Here is a 19176-nt window from a genome sequence, read left to right on the forward strand (position 1 = left end):
TGGTTGTTTCCATATCTTGGCTATTGCAAATAATGTTGCAATTAACATAGGGTGCATATATGTCTTTAAAGAAATGTTTTTATTTCCTTTGGGTAAATATTCAGCAGTAGAATTGCTGGATCATAGGACAATTCTATTTTTAATCTTTCGAGTTACTTCCATGCTATTTTCCACAGTGGCTGCACCAATTTCCACATCCACCAACTGCCCAAGAGAGTTCCCTTTCCTCTGTGTCCTCCCCAACACGGTGATTTCTTATCCTTTTGAAACTAGTCATTCTGACAGGAGTGAAGTAATCTCTCAAGTGGTTTCAATTTGCATTTCCCTGATAATGAGTGATGTTGAGCATCTTTTCATGTGCCTGTTGGCTATTTGCATATCCTCTTTGGGAAAATGTCTATGTAGATTCTTCTCCCCATTTTGTTTGTTGGACTGTTTTTTGATTGTTTGTTGTATGAGTTCTTTATGTAGTCTGGAGGTCAGTCTCTCATTAGACATGATTTGAAGATACCTTCTCCCATTCAATATAGATTGTCTTTTCATTCTGGTAATGGTTTCCTTGGCCATGGGGAAGTTTTTTAGTTTGATGTGGTCCCTACTTGTTAATTAGTGACATTAAGTCATTGATCAAAGCTGAGATGCAGACCTACTTGACTCAAAAGTAGTGATTCTCAACCCTGGCTGTGCCTTGGAGTCATCTGGGGAGTTTTAAAAATTAAACTGGACAGAGGCAGTGACCCTCAAATCCATCAGTTGTACCAATCTCTGGGACTGAATGGGGACTTTTATGTAAGGAGTATTTCTCAAAGCTCCCATGTGATTCTTTGTGCAACTAGAACACAGAAAATGCTAAAATGCTAAAATGATTCTTTCTGTAGTAATGTTTTCTGTCAGAGACTTAAAATCAAGCAAATTCTTAAATAACCAGGAGGGTTAGTGGTTGAAGTGTAATTTTCCTATGATAAAATTATTAATAAGGTTCAGCATTACTATTAGATGTATGTATATTATCTCCAATTACTAAAAACTTACTACACACTAACCACTATCAGAAGGACATTCTATTTTTAAAAAATAATAACCTGGTGAGATATTTCCACTTCCATTGTACAGAGGAGAAAATATATGCTCCGAGAAGCCAGACACCTTCCTCAGTATCCCCCGGGTACTAAGGGGGCACAGCCAGGGGTCTTGGGCTTGGAACCTCCCTCCTTCATAACGAGAAAAGGCTGTGGAAGGAGAATCAACTGGCAAAGCTGATTATTTTGAAATTAACGGTTTTTTCTGAGTATTCGTTAGTTCTCCAATGACTTAAATAGTTTCATTTCCAGTATAGGGTCAAAAGAGCAAACTCATTTTCTGCACCTCTTAACAAGGACAAGTTTCAGGTTTTTAACTTTGGAATGTGATATGCCTGCTCTAGTAGACTGAGCATATGACATCATTCTGCCCAGTGGTGTGGAAATCCCCAGTCAGGAATTCCTCTGTTATTAAAACAGAGGCATATTCTTACTGCTATTTATTCTAGAACATAATTCTAGTTCTGGCATGGTCCCAGGCATAGTTTCCACTTGGTGTTTCAGGATAATCATTGAATCCCAGGGTTGATTTTACTCATCATTTCAGAATAGGGACCTAGCTTTGCAGAAGAACAATTAAAGCTGAACTAAGTTGTGTTTTGAAAGCATACATTTATTTAAGGAGCCCTGCTACAGAAGGAGAGACTTGGAAGAAACTGTGGTCCGGTGGGATATGTGGAGCTCTGGGAATTTGGACAGTAAATGCTTTAACTGAGGGGACGTCTGAGTATTGTCTCCGGATCACGTTCACAGTCAGATGTCCGTGCATCATACAATGTATCTAGGGGTCACATTGTTGTTCTCCTATTATGGTAACATCAAGGGATGTTATTTTATAAATTTTTTAAAAGATTTTTTTTTATTTATTATTTTATTTGACAGACAGAGATTACAAGTAGACAGAGAGGCAGGCAGAGAGAGAGAGGAGGAAGCAGGCTCCCTGCTGAGCAGAGAGCCCGATGCGGGGCTCGATCCCAGGACCCTGGGATCATGACCTGAGCCGAAGGCAGAGTTCTTTAAAGCTCAGAGGCTTTAACCCACTGAGCCACCCAGGCACCCCGGAGAGGAAATATTTTAAAAGAACCTTGTTTTTCCTTTAAATTGTGTTTTTTCTCCTTATGTATAATGAGAATCATATAGGTCATTAAATTTTGCTGTTCACCTTGGCCATCAGGAGATTGAAAGTTAAACAAATTGCTTATGCCCTGCGAAACTGTATTCTTTTTCTTGTCTTGAACTTTCATCATCATTTTCCTTCACTTTTAATTACTCATGTTCTTATAATTATGTTTGTTCATAGACTATCTTTTAAATATTTTATGAAACATGGCAAGGGATAAACAAATCAATAGTGAAATCCAACTCCTACTAAGGCCCATTAAAGTAATTTATTAAAAGAATTCATGGAAAAAGTGAACTGAGTCATGTGATAAATATTACAATTGCGAAAGATAACTGATTCTAGCCTTTTACATACACAATCCTCAAGGGATTTATAAAGCTTATGAATATAGACAGTGAAAAACACCCACCCCACACACACCAGTTCTCTGGCAAACCGTGTCCTTTCTCCTATGGCTTATGGGCTGTTCTGTCGTCTAATAAATCAAACTACAGTTTCTCAGGGACATAATCCACTACACCAGAAGGACTGTCCACACACACAGCTGCACCATTCTCTTTCTTTCTAGGCAGTACATACACGTTACTGCATTCTAATTTATACTACTGCTTTAAAAAAAATAACAATGAGTATGCTGTATTGAAATCAGCAGGGTTGTTAAGGTTGCTAACATTCCAGATTCAGGAGTTATTTTGTCAGTTAGGATCTACAGTATACTTCTTCTTTTCCCAGGGTGAATTGCTATAGCGTGGTATCTGCCCAGTGCCCCTTCGGTGGATTCAAGATGTCCGGAAACGGAAGAGAACTGTAAGAATAACTTTCTATTCAGATAAATGCTTCCCTTGATCAAAATGACTGTCATTCCAGCAAATCGATCCGTACTTGCTACTTGAATTAAAACCTACCTCTGTTCTTTCCTAGAGATTCGTACTGTCAAATAGCTTTTAAATGCTGGATTTAGCCCATAAGTGCAAGAAAGTGTTGGCAGAAGGGAACTGTAACATATTACACTCCTACTATTCATGAGGGACCACACTAAGCACTTTACATTGGTTACTGAAATGTTGCCTACTTTTAGAGTTTCTTGCTATGTATAAGAATGGAATCTATCTGGGAAATATTTCCAAAAAGGAAGCAAAACTACACATTGATGACTAAGAAATATGAAAATATAATGACACTCTAGTCATTTGAATATACCTCTTTAAAAAGTAAATTAGTGTCTTTATCTCAAAAAGCTCAGTGTAAGAAGTTTCTCATTTGTGGGAATATTTTGATATGGAATCTAAAATTTTAAATTACCCAAATTAGTTCTTTTTGCACTAAAATATAAACTGAAAAGGAAATTTAACGACGGAAAAGATGTTTTATAGTCATGACTAGATTGAGAACTTATATATAAATTCATTTACAAGGCTTCAAGTTGCTTTTGAAACCTGGGTATATAGACTCTTTAAAAACGTACATATACATATGTATACACAGAAAGTGGTAGCAATATATTTGGTTAATGTTGTTCAAACGGTTTTAACCATTTCATCTCAAAATTTTCTTGTATTTATCAATATGTTTTAAAAGTCATAAAGAATAAAGACACATCCTATACAGACCTCATGGAATCAAGCGTAGGAAAGCTGCCCATTCTGTAAATAGCAAGTAAGAATGAGCCTCAGTTTCTAAAGGTCACAAATGCATTAAATAGGCATCTACTTTGTCGTTTAAATAAATCAGCAAAATTACAATGAAGCAATCATCTTCAGGGAGCCAGTAGAAAGGAAGAATCATAAAATGGTTCATCCTCCTTCTCAATATGTTCACTAAGCATTTGCTCTGTATATCAGGGCCCAGGAGTTAGAGATATGCGATACCCCAACCCATCCTCCATGTAACTGTGGTGGCAGCAAGAATTTCTAAAAGGATAAGTTGTGCAACAGAATCTCCTCTCCTCACACTGTGAAGTGAACAGTCGTAGACAAGGAGTTCATAAGTCGTGGAGGTAGAAAAGCAGATTAAATGCAGAGCACAGCACTGAGGGACAGAAAATCTGGGCACCACCGGAGTGTAACATTCATGGCATTGCTTTACCTCTCACGATTTTGTCTGTCCAATATGATCAGTAGTCGTGGTGGGAACAGGACGGGAGGAACACACTGCAGAGACTCAGTGAGCTCCTTTCCATACTGAAGATTCCATAGTTTTAACCCTTGTGGGAACTCAGTGAATAAGAACTTACTGGCAGCTGACAGAATCAGAAAAGACCGCACAGAAAACACAGGACTTGATCTAGGCCATGAAACAAATGTCAGATGTCAGGAAGCAGAGAAGGGAGCGTTCCTGAGGTTACATGTGGCGCACTGCGTGGGGCTAGGGGGTGGGGAGTTAGTGAATTTTGATGGCTGGTGGGGATTTATGGGGTTGGAGAGTATGATTTTAGAGTTAAATAGGATACAGATTAAGAAGTCTTGCATTCAAGAAAATTGGCTTGCCTTTTGTTGAGGAAGCAGTGAAAAACCATGGGTATCTTTAGAATGTTGGTGGGGAGAGAATGAGCTTTTTACAAGCTCATCTCGTAAAAAGAACATGGCGTCGTAGAGGAAGCGTTATGGGATCCTAGCCGACCTGCACGAGAATCCCAGCTGCACCTCTTGCTAGCCATACAGTCTGTTTCAAGTTGTACCACTTTGAGCCTCTGTTCCCTCCTATTTAAGATGGAAATGCTAACAAGCCTCTTAAGATGGCTGTTTGAGAGGCCAGCGACACACTGTGTGTCTACCCCACAGCATTCTGTCACCAGGTGGGGCCTCAGCAAATGGTTCCTTCCCTCGTTCCTTTTCTTTGTAACATCCATTATTACAGAGCCCCTTAACAGAACTAATTACTGTACAAAAAGCTTTACTTTGTATTCTGTACAAATACAAGCTATACAAGCTGTATTCTAAAGGAGAGTTAACTCATTCTTGGCCCAGCTACCTAACATGTTTCCCTAAGAACGCTGAAGACAAAACAATCATAAGGGACAAAATGACGAAAGCAGACCAAATATATCAATTTTGTTGAATACAGTTTGGTCCAACTTTAAGGTTGAGGCATAAGGAAATCAAGTAAGAGAGGGAAATGGAAAAATAAAGATCAAACATAAATAATTTCTTAAAATTCTGTTACGTGTATATAATTTCCTTCTACATCTATGTAAATACAAAGAAGCGTTATACTGTCATTTTTTTTATTGCAAAAATTCTGGCTGAGGATGCTGTTAATGTCTACCTGAACCCAAATTTGGCCAACTTAATTAACAAGTCATTTACTGCAAGATGTTTAAAGAGAACTACTGAAGCAGCAAACTTACATGACTCCCAAGAGTTCAATTACAATTTATCCTTAAAGACAGAAGGGTGAATTGATCAGTTGGGAACAGAGTCCTCAAAGAGCCAAGACGAACGGTGCACAGACTTCAGCATGGTGGTAATACTAAGTCCCTGAACTTGGGATTGGTCTCCGTTCATGATGCTGGCACTGGACTGAGTCAAATGGTAGAAACTCCTTCCTTTGTGTAACTGTGCTCATTTTTACTTGAGTGAACGAAGTCACTGGAGACTTTACTAGTATACAGTCGCAAACTTAATCAGTTCTTAGCACCTCACAAGAGATTTCTTTCCTCCTGTCCCTTGCAGGAAAGGGGGGCATGAAAGGGCTATAAACTACCGGACTTCCAGAGAAAGCACATGAATCTGTTTGTTCGGTTATATGCTCCAAGTCAGTATAGCGAACATTATCCCCGTGCCCACTGAAGCGGCACCAGGCTATGTTCTGGGGACAGAGAGAGAAAGTTGTAACTTGCTTACCGGGATCTTATCACTACAGCGTGGACCCGGGGGAGATGCAAGAGGGTCCCGCAGAGGTTTGCTGGAAAGAGAAATCTCGGGCCTCTCTCCAGACCTACTGAAACAGAATCAGCATTCGAACAAGGCCCCGGTGACTGGTACCTTGAGGATTTTAGAAGCACAGAACCAGTAGCCCACAGAGCCGCAAGACAGAGAGAAATGCAAACAAATGTGTTTGTGTTGTATTGCAGACATAGGAATGTCTATGCGTCGGGATACTTAGGAGCAGGACTTAGTTCAGCCGGAGTAGGACAATAATCACACGTAGTACTCTCCTGAGAGTTTCAAGTGTCCATGTCACCCGAAATACAATGGAAAGCCCATTGGCAAAAATCATGCGTTAATTTATCTAACTTTGTGAGATAAAATACTTACTAAAATATTATCCTTTAATGGGTTTCAGACAACTGAGGCTAAGTCCTTTAATTACTTTGAAGAACATGTTCATTGAAGCTTTCAGAAGGTATTTTCAGAAGCTTAATTGCCCAAGAAAATAATCAGCGTTAAGAGGATTAGGTTACCACGAGAAGAAGTTGTCTTCTACATACCTGTCTTCATCACCAGAAGGGAGGGGAGGGAAGAGATCGAGATCATTTTCCTGTCAGCCTGCATGTGCCCGAGTTATGATTTTGAGAGTGCCGCTACGTACATGCGAGTCCTCTCACCAAAACAATATAGAGAATAACGAACCCAAGGCTTTTAGTCATTTCTTCAAAAGAGAATAAATTACGGTTTCCAAAACTGGTAGGAGCTCTCAGTAAACCCAATAACGGGTACCAGGATGCTAACTGGTTGACTCAGGTTAGTTCTTGATCATTTGGGTTGGGTTTAAGAGTTAGATAAGCACATGGCAGGGGCTGAATGAATAGAAAAACCCTGAAACCACAAAAAGCCCAAAGGTCTGAATTTGAGCCAATGAACTCTCTCCTCTCTCTCGAAACAAAAAAGAAACAAACTAACAATAAAGGTCGGTATTTTTTGTTTTGTTTTGTTTTCCCCCAAATCAAGAGATACTACTCAAACTACATACAGCTAGAAAATATGTTTCAAACTCTATCAGGGCACATTAGCATGAAAATGCCCTGTCATCACTTCTGGGCCAATCACACACAATAAAACTGTTGAGCTAAGCTCCACTTGAATTTATAGTTTTACTGCACCACTCAAGCGATTATATATTACGACTTCTCCTCTTGTACTATATCTCTCTTACTTATTCGAACCTAAACTAGAAATGTTACAATTCTTTTTGGACTGCATTATCTGGGTTTTTTTTTTTTTTTTTTGTGGTGAGCTTGTTTATAGTCAAGCAGAACAATGTCAAAACTAGATAATTTATGTGAAAATCAACAGAACGCACATAGTCATTTAAAATGCAAAATAATAAAAAGAGCTTTAAAGGGTTCCCCACAAGGGGGTTTATGTAAGACCAGATATCTTCTGGTTGGCTGGCTACTATTTGAAATGCTTCCGTACTCAGAAAATATTTTCCATTGTCCCTAGCCAGATAGGCAAGAACAAATCTGTACTAAACCATAGACCATGGTCCATTTGCACTACTGTGTTAACTTTTGTGGGTTTCTCCCCCTCTCTCCAGGGGAGAATATGGTCTCCACGAATACACAGAAGTCAAGACGGTCACAATGAAAATTTCTCAGAAGAACTCATAAAGAAAGCACAAGAACGGAGCAAAACATCCTCAATGACTAAGCATCTCCTACAGTCACTAATATATTGTAGTGGGTTTTAAATACAAAACTGTTCTGTTCTTGATTTTTCTTAAACATCAGCTAATCATATTAGTATTAAAACTACACATAGAAAACTTGACATGTAGCTTATTCTGAAAGAATCTTTTCTCTTCTGATATGTGACCCCCTCCCCGCCCCCAAGTCCTATCTGTAAAAAAAAGGACGGATCTGATGTAAGAGCTCTCCAAACTCTGTAATGGCCATGCACTTCTCTTTGTAGCTACTTGTCCAGGATAATCATGTTCTAGAAGAGGACCAGTTGTCATGTAGCTTCTTTCTCTAATGACCCCATAAAGTCCTTAACACACCTTTGAACTGCAGAATAGATCTGTTCTGTTCCCAGTAGTTGTGAAGTCACTGGAGTTTGTTGAGATGTCGCCTAGAATGTCGTGTCTGCTTGTCAAAGGAAGTAATGCCTGAAGTACTTCGCTGTAACCTAAACATAAAGCTTAATAAAAACAACCTTGCATGATTTTTGTTAAGTCTGAATTTTTTTAAAGACTATTTATTTATATGAGAGAGAGAAAGAGCATGACTTGGGAGGAGCAGAGGGAGAGGCAGACTCTGTACTGAGTACGGAGCTGGACCTGGGGGGGGCGGTGCGGGGGGTGGTGGGTGCAGGGGGAGGTGGGTGCGGGGGGATTCAATCCCATGACCCTTAGTGAGATCATGACCTGAGCTGAAATCAAGAGTCAAACACTCAATTGACTGAGCCACCCAGGCCACCCTGGTTTGAATTTTTTAAGTAGAAGTTTTGTGTATGGTTATTTACTCTTCCTATCACTGGAAATCAGTGTTAAATTGGACATCAAGATGAATTTAAGAATAAAAGTCTGGGCACCTAGGTGGCTCAGTGGGTTAAGCCTCTGCCTTCGGGAGTCCCGCATCGGGCTCTCTGCTCGGCAGGGAGCCTGCTTCCTCCTCTCTCTCTCTGCCTGCCTATCTGCCTACTTGTAATCTCTGTCAAATAAATAAATAAAATCTTAAAAAAAAAAAAAGAGTAAAAGTCAAATCCACTCATTCTCTAATAGGTAAAGAAACGTATTTTCCTTTCCAGAGGAATTCTTGAAATCAACAGCAAACATCTGAGGTAGGTGGGTGGCTTCAGGCTTTAAGCAAACATTTACTGAGTTTCTAGAAGGTTCTGGGTGCTACATTAGGTGTTATTAAACACACACAGCCACACAAACAAGTGAATAATGGATGTTCCATTACCTCAAGATGCTTTGCTTTAGTGGAGAACAAAGACACTATACAAAAAAAAAAAAAAAAAAAAAAAAAAAAAAATGATGGGGCATTGAAAGGGAATGAGAATTCAAGGACTCTGAAGAGCTTGGTAATAACGTACCAAAGGGAAAGGGATGACCTTTCACTGAGGGAACTGAAAAGAGCCTCATGAAGGAAATTTCACTAGATCTGAGACTTAAAAATGAGCAGATTTGCAGTGAATGAAGAAGGAAAAGTTTCTGTAACATTCTCTCAGGACATGTTCCTCTGGGGGGGAAAAATACTGGAAAAATTCTCTATCATATTTTCCTCTCTTGGAGTTTCAGATTGCACGGCAGTGTATTCTAGAATCTGAGAAGTCCTACAACTCGTTCAGTTTTGTTTCATACGGATTTTCTTCTAGATTTATTTAACCAGACACTTTCCATTTCTCCTACCCTCACTTAACACCTTTTAACACTAAGGGACGCACATTGGAGGGTGCTGTTCTGAGCATCAAATTAGCACTGAGTGTTCTGACGAGAGAGCTGGGGATCAAGGAGCAGCGACTGGCACAATTGTCCTCTGTGGACACTGAAGAAGTTACATATTTATGCCCTGATACAAAGAACTTTCTGTCTGGGCTCCCACAGAGAAAGTAAAAATAAGTGAATATTTTCTGTGTATACATATTCCAAAATGTTCTTAATCCAGCAACCCAAAATTTAAGCTTAATAATGTTTAGGATAACATTTTTTTCCAGATTCAGATTTTATAAACATAATTGCTTATCATTTTACTGTAGCAGATCCCTCAGTAACACTATTGTTAGGAAACGTAACAGCTGTCACAGTCCAGCTCCACAATGTGTGAACAAATGGAATTCTTTGGCTTCTTAGACCCAAAATAATTTCAACTCCAACTGCAAAAGTTTTTCAGAACTGTGTGGGCCTAGAAGATTGGCAGTCCAGACTGTCTTGTAAGATGTGGGACACAATTATCACTTTGAAAACTGGAGGAATCAAAGGCCTGGGAAGAACTGAAAAATCTTTGGACATTGCAAAGAAAAAGTACCCAAATACAGAGGAGGGCTGTGTTTTCCCAAAGCCAGACAGTGTCTACATTTTTTTAAGAGATGTGTTTAAAACCATGCATAAATAAATTAATAGGTAGACAAGTTAATATTGTAATGGCAACCCATCAGAACATTCTACAATGTAAAACAAAGAGGTGAAAGACAAAAGCCAGAAGCAACTTTAAATATTTGAAAATTAAATCTTCATTGTATAAATAAGAGATTACAGGATTAAACAAAATACCTGTTTCATATTGGCTTGTCCTGAGCCTCTAGACATTATTTTTCTTTCTTTTCCTCCAATGTATAAAGCTATGCTGGCAGTAATTCTTCCAACCTTGAAAAGTTAGAGGGTATTTTATTAGCCCATGTGCTACAGAAAATATAATAAGGAATTTTATCATGAATAATTCGGTTCTGCAATCATTAATGTGATATCACTGTCCTCATTATCCACATGATAGAAAGTATTTTCTGCTCGGGGAATACCAAACCAAGTTAGAACTAACTGTTCAGGCAGAGGCAATGTCAGAGATCAGACAACACAGATTTTCAAATGTCCTAGTGGCTTCCCACCTCTTTTCCCCCCTACCCCCCCCTTTTTTTTTTTTTTAGAATGCATGATTCTTTCTGCATTATATTGTAATAGCCAAGGAGAAATTGGAGGAAAATATTTTTCTTAAAATTTTTTGTGGCCAATTCAAAATAGAGCTAACTCAACGTAGAGGATTTTGACCATTTCTTTACATACTTGGAGGGAGGAAGGAATCTCCCCTTTGCCTGGGTAATGCATGATTTTTATTTTTGTCTCATTTCACTTGGACCTTTAGAAGTACACATATACCACCAGGTTGTTTTCACATGAAGCACAAGTTCCCGATTAGAACTTCATCTGCTAATTTATCTTGGAACTCTTGTTTATATATACTCTGCAGATGCATTTGAGCCTTTCCATTTTGATGATAAAAGAGTACACTGGGAAGAGAACTGGAGATGATGGCTGAATTCTCTAGAAGCCAAAATTCAGTGACTGCCACAAGGGCACAGAGACTTACTTTTGGAGCGTGCTGGGACTGTGATATTCTGGAAGATACGATCCTGCGTCAGGACACAAATGAAAGCAAAATGGCCCTGAAATTCTGCACAAGGGTAGTAATGGCCACAGACTTCTTGCTGGGGGCTTCGGAATGCCCTCTGTCCTGTCTCTAAGCTGGCCCTTGGATTCTGAATGGTGGGATTATCCCAGGGAAAAACAGTGACATCCATAAACACTTTGGCTCATTCCAGAACCCCTAGAAAGTCAACTTTCTTGCCAAATGAAATATCTCTGGCAAAAGTATAGCAATGCTTATCACACATTTGATTTAGTATGATATACTCACTAATTTCACAAGCAGGATGTCATTTCATTTAAGAAATAAACATCTCTGAGTTTTATAGAAATGTTCTAGGAGGCTGACATGGTGTACCTTCAGTGGATTTCACAAGATTTTAAGATTTTTGTTTGTTTACTTTTTCTCAAGTAACTTACTTAAAGATTTGCCAAGCCTAGAAGAATGTACCAAATATGAAAGCAGAAAATTTTTTTTTCATTTTCTCCCATTTTTTAAATGAACATATACTATATTATTTGCCCCAGGGGTACAGAACTGTGAATCATAGGTTTACACCCTTCCCGGCACTCACCATAGCACATACCAATGCCCCAAACCCAGCCTCCCTGTTCCTCCCCACAATCCCCAGCAACCCTCAGTTTGCTTCATGAGATTAAGAGTCTCTTATGGTTCTTCTTCCCAATTCCATCTTTTTTTTTTTTAACTTTTTATTTTAAAATAACTTCAAGCTTTTGGAGGGGTTGCTACAGCAGTGCAAAGAACTCCCATATATCTTTTATTAACTAATTTCTAATATTTCCCCTCATTCACTTTATCATCCCGTTCTTTTTATAGATTCCCTTTTGAGAATAACTCTTGGACATCATGTTCCTTTGCCCCAAAATACTTCAATATCTTTTTGTTTTGTTTTGTTTTTCTTCAATGTAATTTATCAAAACCACAGAGTAATTACCTAATTCAGGAAAATTAACATTGACAAAATACTAGTATCCAAAACACAATCCACGCACTATTTTCTCAAATTGTCTCACTATTGTCCTTGATGGCATTTTTCCCTTGTGATCCAAAACTTAATCAAGGATCATGAATTACATTTGGTATTCATGATTTTCTTTTGTTTTACTATTCCTTAATAACAGCAGTATAACTCATAAACATACCTAATATTCAGCCAGGTTGATCAATATGTCTTGGTCTGGAGAGAAACCTAAGGGATGCATAAAACTCACTAAATTAGTAAGAGTCAGAAAAGGGGATTAAGTAGATTTAAAGCATAAATACCTCATTTCAAGATTGACTATTAATTACCATCTTTCCTCATAAATTGTCAAAGATTTTATACACATGGGTTCTCCCTTGGACAATTTTGCATTTTTAATGTCCTCTATGTTCCCTTGAGGACATTAGTACCTATTTTTTGTATGCATTGTTGCAATACTTCCCTTTTTCATTTCATTCCCTAGTTTGTTTATTTGAATATTTTCTCATAATAACAGGTTGCCAACATTCTAATGATGTCTAGCAAGGCACCTTAATTGTAACTGGTTACAAATCCCTCAGTCACTTGGAAACATTTTAAATGACTTTACTTTCAAAGTACAATTGTAGCAGGAAGATCTTGACGTTTGGAGTAAAAGAGATGCTGAACTCTGGTTCTACCACTCACGAGGGGTATTATCTTAGATCAATTACTAAACCTTTCTCATTTAGCAATCATTTCTCACTTAGCAATCAAAAGCAACCACCATAGCAATCATGGTGGCCTTGGAATTTGGGACAAAATAACCAACCTTTTGAAATTCTAGTTTGTTTGTTTTTATCTGTAAGAAGGAATTAATACTGGACTTATCTAACTGGGTTATTCTATTAAGTGAAATAATGTTTGTAAAATGCACAAAAAGGTAAGGTTCCTAGTATGTAACAACTTCTCAATACGCATAACTCATCTACTGATGAATTAACAATAACAATGAAGATAACAGAGTTTCTTTAGACACTAAATAGCTTTCTCTTGACCTTGACTTTGTATCTTCTAAATGCTCTGTCTTCCTTGGTCCTAACTGTTAGGCTACCCTCAGTTAGGGCCCTTTAATTATGATATACCCATCTCTCCCATCCTTTTTTTTTTTTTTTTTTTTTTTTTTTTTAATCTTTCCTTCAGACACAGGTGAAAATTCATTATCAAAGAAAGACCAGGGTGGAAGAAAATGTGAGTAAAAAACTTGGCTTAGATTTGAGGCTACAAATTTAAATGCATTTAATACCGAAGTGGGGTTAGTTCTAAAGAAATGAACTCAACTGCCTTTCACCCCTGAGTTGCTAGTCCTCATGATTAATCCTTAAGCTAATAGTCTGGGACAGCGTGACTAAGAGAACAACAAACTGAAGAGGCTGGTGTCGAAGGCAGCACGGGAGCCCACAGGGACAGTGGTCGCCCTGTGATTGATTCGGAGGTTCAACCCACATGAATTCAGCGAGGATTAGGGGACTTAAAAGCACATGGCTTAGCCTTTGTGTTCAATGTTCAGTCATCTCGCATTCATGCAACCACAAAATGTCAGAGCTAGAAAAGAATGTAGTGTTTTTCTAGCCCAATAACTTCATTTCACGGAGGCATGGAGAAATCGGGTGATGCTTGAAATATCACGAAATTACCAGTGGCAGGGTTTGGTTAAGACCCTCTGTACTTTAACTCCTAGTTCTGTCCCACTGCAGCACTGTAGTTGTTTAAATCGATACTTGAGTAGAAATGTAACAGCCAGTGCTGTGTTTTATTTTATTTTTATATTTAATTATTTTAATTAATTTTTTATATTTAATTATTTTAATATTTATGTATTTATTATATTTTATTCATTTATGTAAAAGAAGTTATGTAACACCCATTGTTGTATTTTGTTTGCAGATATTTATTGGAATTTATTCCTTTTGTCTAAAAAAGGAAAAACTTCCAGTGATAGCTTTTTTTACTAAGCCTTTAAGTAATGCAAATCAGCTTCAATCCCTTGCAAAGCAGGCTGTCTTGATACAGTTACAAAAATTAAAACCTATTATATGTGTTTACTTAACGGTTACCGGAAGTCTATGAAATACAGTGGATTACGAAAGAAATGATGAGCATTAAGTTCTTATTCTGTGCTAACACAATTCTAGATGCCTTAGGGTATTTGCTTCGTATAAAAAGGAAAGATCCTGTTCTCACAATGCTTAAATCTAGTGGAGGAGAAAATCATGGAAATAAAACAGCAAATGTATGAAGATTCATTTGCTGTTTTATTTCCATGATTTTTACAAGATCGTTTTATAAGATGGATGGAATTCCAAGGTAAGCCATAAACATTTAACAAAGAAAAATCCCTGGGGCGCCTGGGTGGCTCAGTGGGTTAAGCCACTGCCTTCGGCTCAGGTCATGATCTCAGGGTCCTGGGATCGAGCCCCACATCGGGCTCTCTGCTCAGCAGGGAGCCTGCCTCCCCCCCCCCTCTCTCTGCCTGCCTCCATGCCAACTTGTGATCTCTGCCTGTCAAATAAATAAATAAAATATTAAAAAAAAAAAAAAGAAAGAAAGAAAAATCCTGGGGTGCCTGGGTGGCTCAGTCAGTTAAGCATCAGCTCAGGTCATGATCCTGGGGTCCTGGGATTGAGCCCCGCACAGGGCTCCCTGCTCGGTGGGAAACCTGCCTTTCTCTCTCCCTCTGCTGCTCCCTGTTGGTGTGCTCTCTCTGTGTCAGATAAATAAATAAAATCTTAAAAAAAAAAAAAGAAAAAAAAAAAAGAAAAAAAAGAAAAGAAAAATCTTAAAATGAACAGCAAATTCACTGGTTTGATTTTTTTTCAGCTAAACTCTTATTTAATAATTGTAAGTTTATATGTAGTTGTAAGAAATCATAAAAAGAAATCTGGTGTGCTCTTTATCCAACCTCCCCCAATGGTAACAGTGTGTAAAACTGTAGTGCAGTACCAGAACCAGAGCGCTGATGTCACTGTAGACAAGATACAGAAACTTTCTGTCACACATGGATTCCTCGTGTTGCTTCTATTGTCACACTGGTGTCTCTGCCAACTTCACTCCAGCCTTAACCCCTGACCAACTGTCCTCCATTTCGTTAGTTTTGTTGTTTCATGAATCATACAGTATGTAATCTTTGGGGATTTTTTTTTTCCCCTCAGCATAATTCCGTGGAGATTCATCCCAGTTATTTGGTCTAGTAAGTTATAATACCTGCCGAGTATATGGCCGCATTTTACCACTGGTAATGGGAAGTGTCTTGACAGATCCTAAGATAGTTATCTTTAGAGAGACGTTCACTATTTTTTTCTTTAATAATTTTGAATAGAGGGCACCTGGGTGGCTCAGTCGTTAGCGTCTGCCTTCGGCTCAAGTCATGATCCCAGAGTCCTGGGATCCAGCCCCGCGTCGGGATTCCTGCTTGGTGAGGAGCCTGCTTCTCCCTCTCCTTCTGCTGCTCCCCCTGCTTGTGTCTCTCACTCTCTCTGCCAAAAAAAAAAAAAAAAAAAAAAAAAAGAATAGGGTTGACATGTCTTATCATCCTCCAGCCAAGTGTGAGAACGGGATACTAATGAAAGGGTGGGGAAGTAGGAGGAAGATCTGTTGCCAGATAGTTCTGGAAGCATAACTGAATCTTTTCTGGAGTTCTCAGTTAGATGTAAGAAGAAACAATACCTTCAGCATCCACCGCTGACACTCAACAAAGGCTTGAAGGACACAGTGCAGGGCACCGTGGGAGAAGGGGCGCCTCACAGTCTTAGACAAATTCAAACAGGTCGGCAGATTTTTGAATACCATGTGTCTTTTTCATCCATCTTCTGAGTATGTCCCAGAAAGCCCGAGGTCCTCACCGGGTACGCGGGTCCTCACCCTGCCAAACAGACTGGTTTCCTTCAGCTTCTCCCCCAACCAGAGAAAGTTCGGTTGGCCCCAACCTCATTCTTTCTCCAACCCTCTGGCTGCTGCATCAGGCTAAGGCCCCGCGGCACTCAGTAGTGCTGCCAACCCGCGGGCAGAGTGGAAGGGCGGCCGCCCCAGAACACCAGGCACTACCGCCAACATCCCCCAGCCCCACACCACACCATGCAGCCCAACAGCACCCTCTGCCCCACTGCGGACCACTGAGTTCACTCCAGGCCCTACTGTAGGTGCACACGATGAACCATCTCATGGCCTCTTCTCAACAAGGACATTAGACCGGAACCACTTTCTCCAACTTGTAGGGGAGGAAGCAGAAAATTTAACTCACATGGCTAGGAAGCAGCAGCGTCAAAATAGGAAGCCAGGCAGTCTCACCACGTAATCCCCCCCATTCTTAACCAGTAAAACTAGAACGGGGTACCAAGCCCAGTCAAGCAATCACAAACGACACAATATTATTAGCAACATTTACTCTTTTCCTTTGCAATAATGTTCCATGAAAAATCATTGAGATTTTTCAGACTTCAAACATATATTTTATTTTTCTTCCTCTTTTTCATGTTGAAGTCCAGACCTCTGAGACCTCTCTGTTATACTCCTATTGATGTCTGCTGGCAGAAAGACCCATAAGCTGGGGGTCTTTGTGGCCGGTAACCTCCTAAGACGCAGCTGGTAGAGAAGCCCGTCCACGTCTCCTTCACACTCACTGTCACAAAGGAGCACTCGAGGAAGCGGTCATCTCTGTCATTCAATGAAAGGGTCCCCATCTCGGTGATGTTCAAACAACGGGGTCCATAACTCCAGCGTCCAAGGTCTTCTTCAGCCAAGGGGACTGATTATAGACTTCTGTAACTTTTCAAGACTCTTAAACTACTCCCAGCTGCTTTTCAAAGATTAAAGAATTTTATTAGGGCTCATCCCTTCCAACAACAAAGAACTACCAGCTTTGAATCAAATCAAGTTTTAAGGAAAAGGGTGGAAGAGGAAATATTTAGATTATTTTTTTTGAAATATTTAAAGAATTTTTTTAGAGTCAAGTGATAGCTAAGGGAAAAATCAAGGTAAGATTTGTAGAAATACAGAATGAAAGCACAGGGAGATTGTAGGTACAGATGCTGAAGGGGGAGGAAGAACTATTTCACCATAATGTTGACTCTGCTGATGCTTCTTCATGATACAAGTCAATGGGCTCCTTAACCCAAAAGCTTCCCTACCGCCCACGTGTCTACCGCTTTTCCAGCCAGTGGGCTCCCCTCTGTATCCCCCAGCGTGCTTGGCTGATCTCACCTAGCGGTCACCCTCTGTTTCCTTGCTTGCCTCACACATCAGAGAGCGAAGTACAACCTGAACTGGGATGCTTTGCTTTTATTCCACGTCCCTAGTTCCAGCACTGGGCTTGACACTGATTAGAAGTCCAAATAAAACTTACAGAACGAGTCTGTATTCTGAGACCGTGGGCTTCTGCAAGTTCTGGTTACACGTCCAGAAAAACGTGTCTTCTAGGTAAGTCATACATGTTGCCTTTGGCACAATTCTGGTTTCGGGCATCTGCCCTTCCCAGTGCTCTACGTCTGGGTTCCCACTGTGTGGCAGCCAGGGTCGAAGGAATAGAGCCTAAGAGGGAACCAGAGCTGCTCAGCAATGCCTGGGCTTCAGGTGGAGAAGAGTGAGCCAAGCAGATCAGAAACATGCCCTTGCCCTTGCCCTTGTTCTTCTTATTCTTGTCCTTGCCCTTTTACTTGTTCTTGCTCTTCTTCTTTTTAAGATTTTACTCATTTACTTGAGAGGGAATGTGTGCACAAGCTGCGGCAGGGCGGGGGGTAGAGAATCAGACTCCCTGCTGAGCAGGGAACCCGATGTGGGGCTCAACCAGTGAACCCGGGAATCCTGACCTGAGCTGAAGGCAGACGCTTAACTGACTGAGCAACCCAGGCGACCCAGAAACATGTCCCTCTGAACCCAGGCAGGCACCATGATCCTTCGAAGAAATACTATGGAGATTTTGCACAAGAGACGTAACTCTAGCACTGCCCAGACTTGCTTCAAAGAGCCAGTTCCTGCCTCTGATGTGAAATAATTGAGCTACTTTGGGTAGAATAACCGTTCTAGGTTTCACTTTCTTCACTTGCTCGCTGAGATGGAGGTAGAACAGTGAAAACTTGGGAGAGTTACGAGAATTCATGTGAGTAACTAGCTCTGCCTTGTTTTCAGCTCACAGTCCAGAACTCATAAAAAAAGTTGGCTTGGAAATCATTAACTACGAAATTATGCGTGACAGCTCACATTTTTGCTGCATTTTATATGATAGACACACTTTATTGTATTTGATTCTTGCAACACCTCATGAAGTGAGCTGGGAAGTTCCTGTTATCCCACTGGATATCTGAAATCCTAACGTCTAAGAGATTGACGGACTCGTTCAAGTTCACACAGGTAAGGCGTAATGGCACAAAGATTACGCTGAAATCTTCTGACTTTATTACTCAGGGCTCCTAGACAGCACCCTTCCAGCAGTAATTGTTCTTTCCCTCGCTGTACTTTTAAAGTCAGAGCCTGGGGCGTCTGGCTGGCTCAGCTGTTAGGCATCTGCCTTCAGCTCCTGTTCTGATCCCAGGGTCCTGGGATTGAGTCCCACGATGGGCTCCCTGCTCAGCGGAAGCCTGCTTCTCCCTCTGCCTCTGCCCCTGCTCGTGCTCCCTCTCTCTCTGTCTCTCAATAAATAAACAAATAAATAAAATCTAAAATAAATAAAAATCAGAGCCTGTTGGAGAAGCAGCTATGGCAAAGGGCAGTAGCTCAGTCCTGGGGAAAGAGCAGAAAGGAGGAAGCGAGGCGGTACTCTGCCCAGAGACGGTGTGACATTTCCCCTTCACAGTGTCCCTCAATGGCGAAGGAGAGCTGCTGGGGTGGGCTCCGCATGGGGAAGGGATCCCAAGCAAGGGGCACAGCGCTCCGTGTTCCTGGGATAAGGCCCCGTAACATCGCTCCCTCAGGGATGCTCGGTTTCCCTTCAGAA

The 19176-nt window shown here is 40.2% G+C and overlaps 1 protein-coding gene across 1 annotated transcript in view; it reads left to right on the top strand.

Moving 5' to 3' along the window:
- Positions 1–8306, top strand: part of ALDH1A1 (aldehyde dehydrogenase 1 family member A1) — a 52522-nt gene extending 44216 nt beyond the window's left edge. The window contains exons 12-13 of the mRNA XM_059143478.1: positions 2935–3009; positions 7681–8306. Coding sequence (XP_058999461.1) covers positions 2935–3009; positions 7681–7753 — 148 coding nt within the window. The 3' untranslated portion in view covers positions 7754–8306. The remainder of the gene's footprint in view (positions 1–2934; positions 3010–7680) is intronic.
- Positions 8307–19176: the final 10870 nt, after the last annotated feature.

This window comes from Mustela lutreola, chromosome 12, assembly GCF_030435805.1.
Source record: "Mustela lutreola isolate mMusLut2 chromosome 12, mMusLut2.pri, whole genome shotgun sequence".
NCBI classification, from domain to species: Eukaryota; Metazoa; Chordata; class Mammalia; order Carnivora; family Mustelidae; genus Mustela; species Mustela lutreola.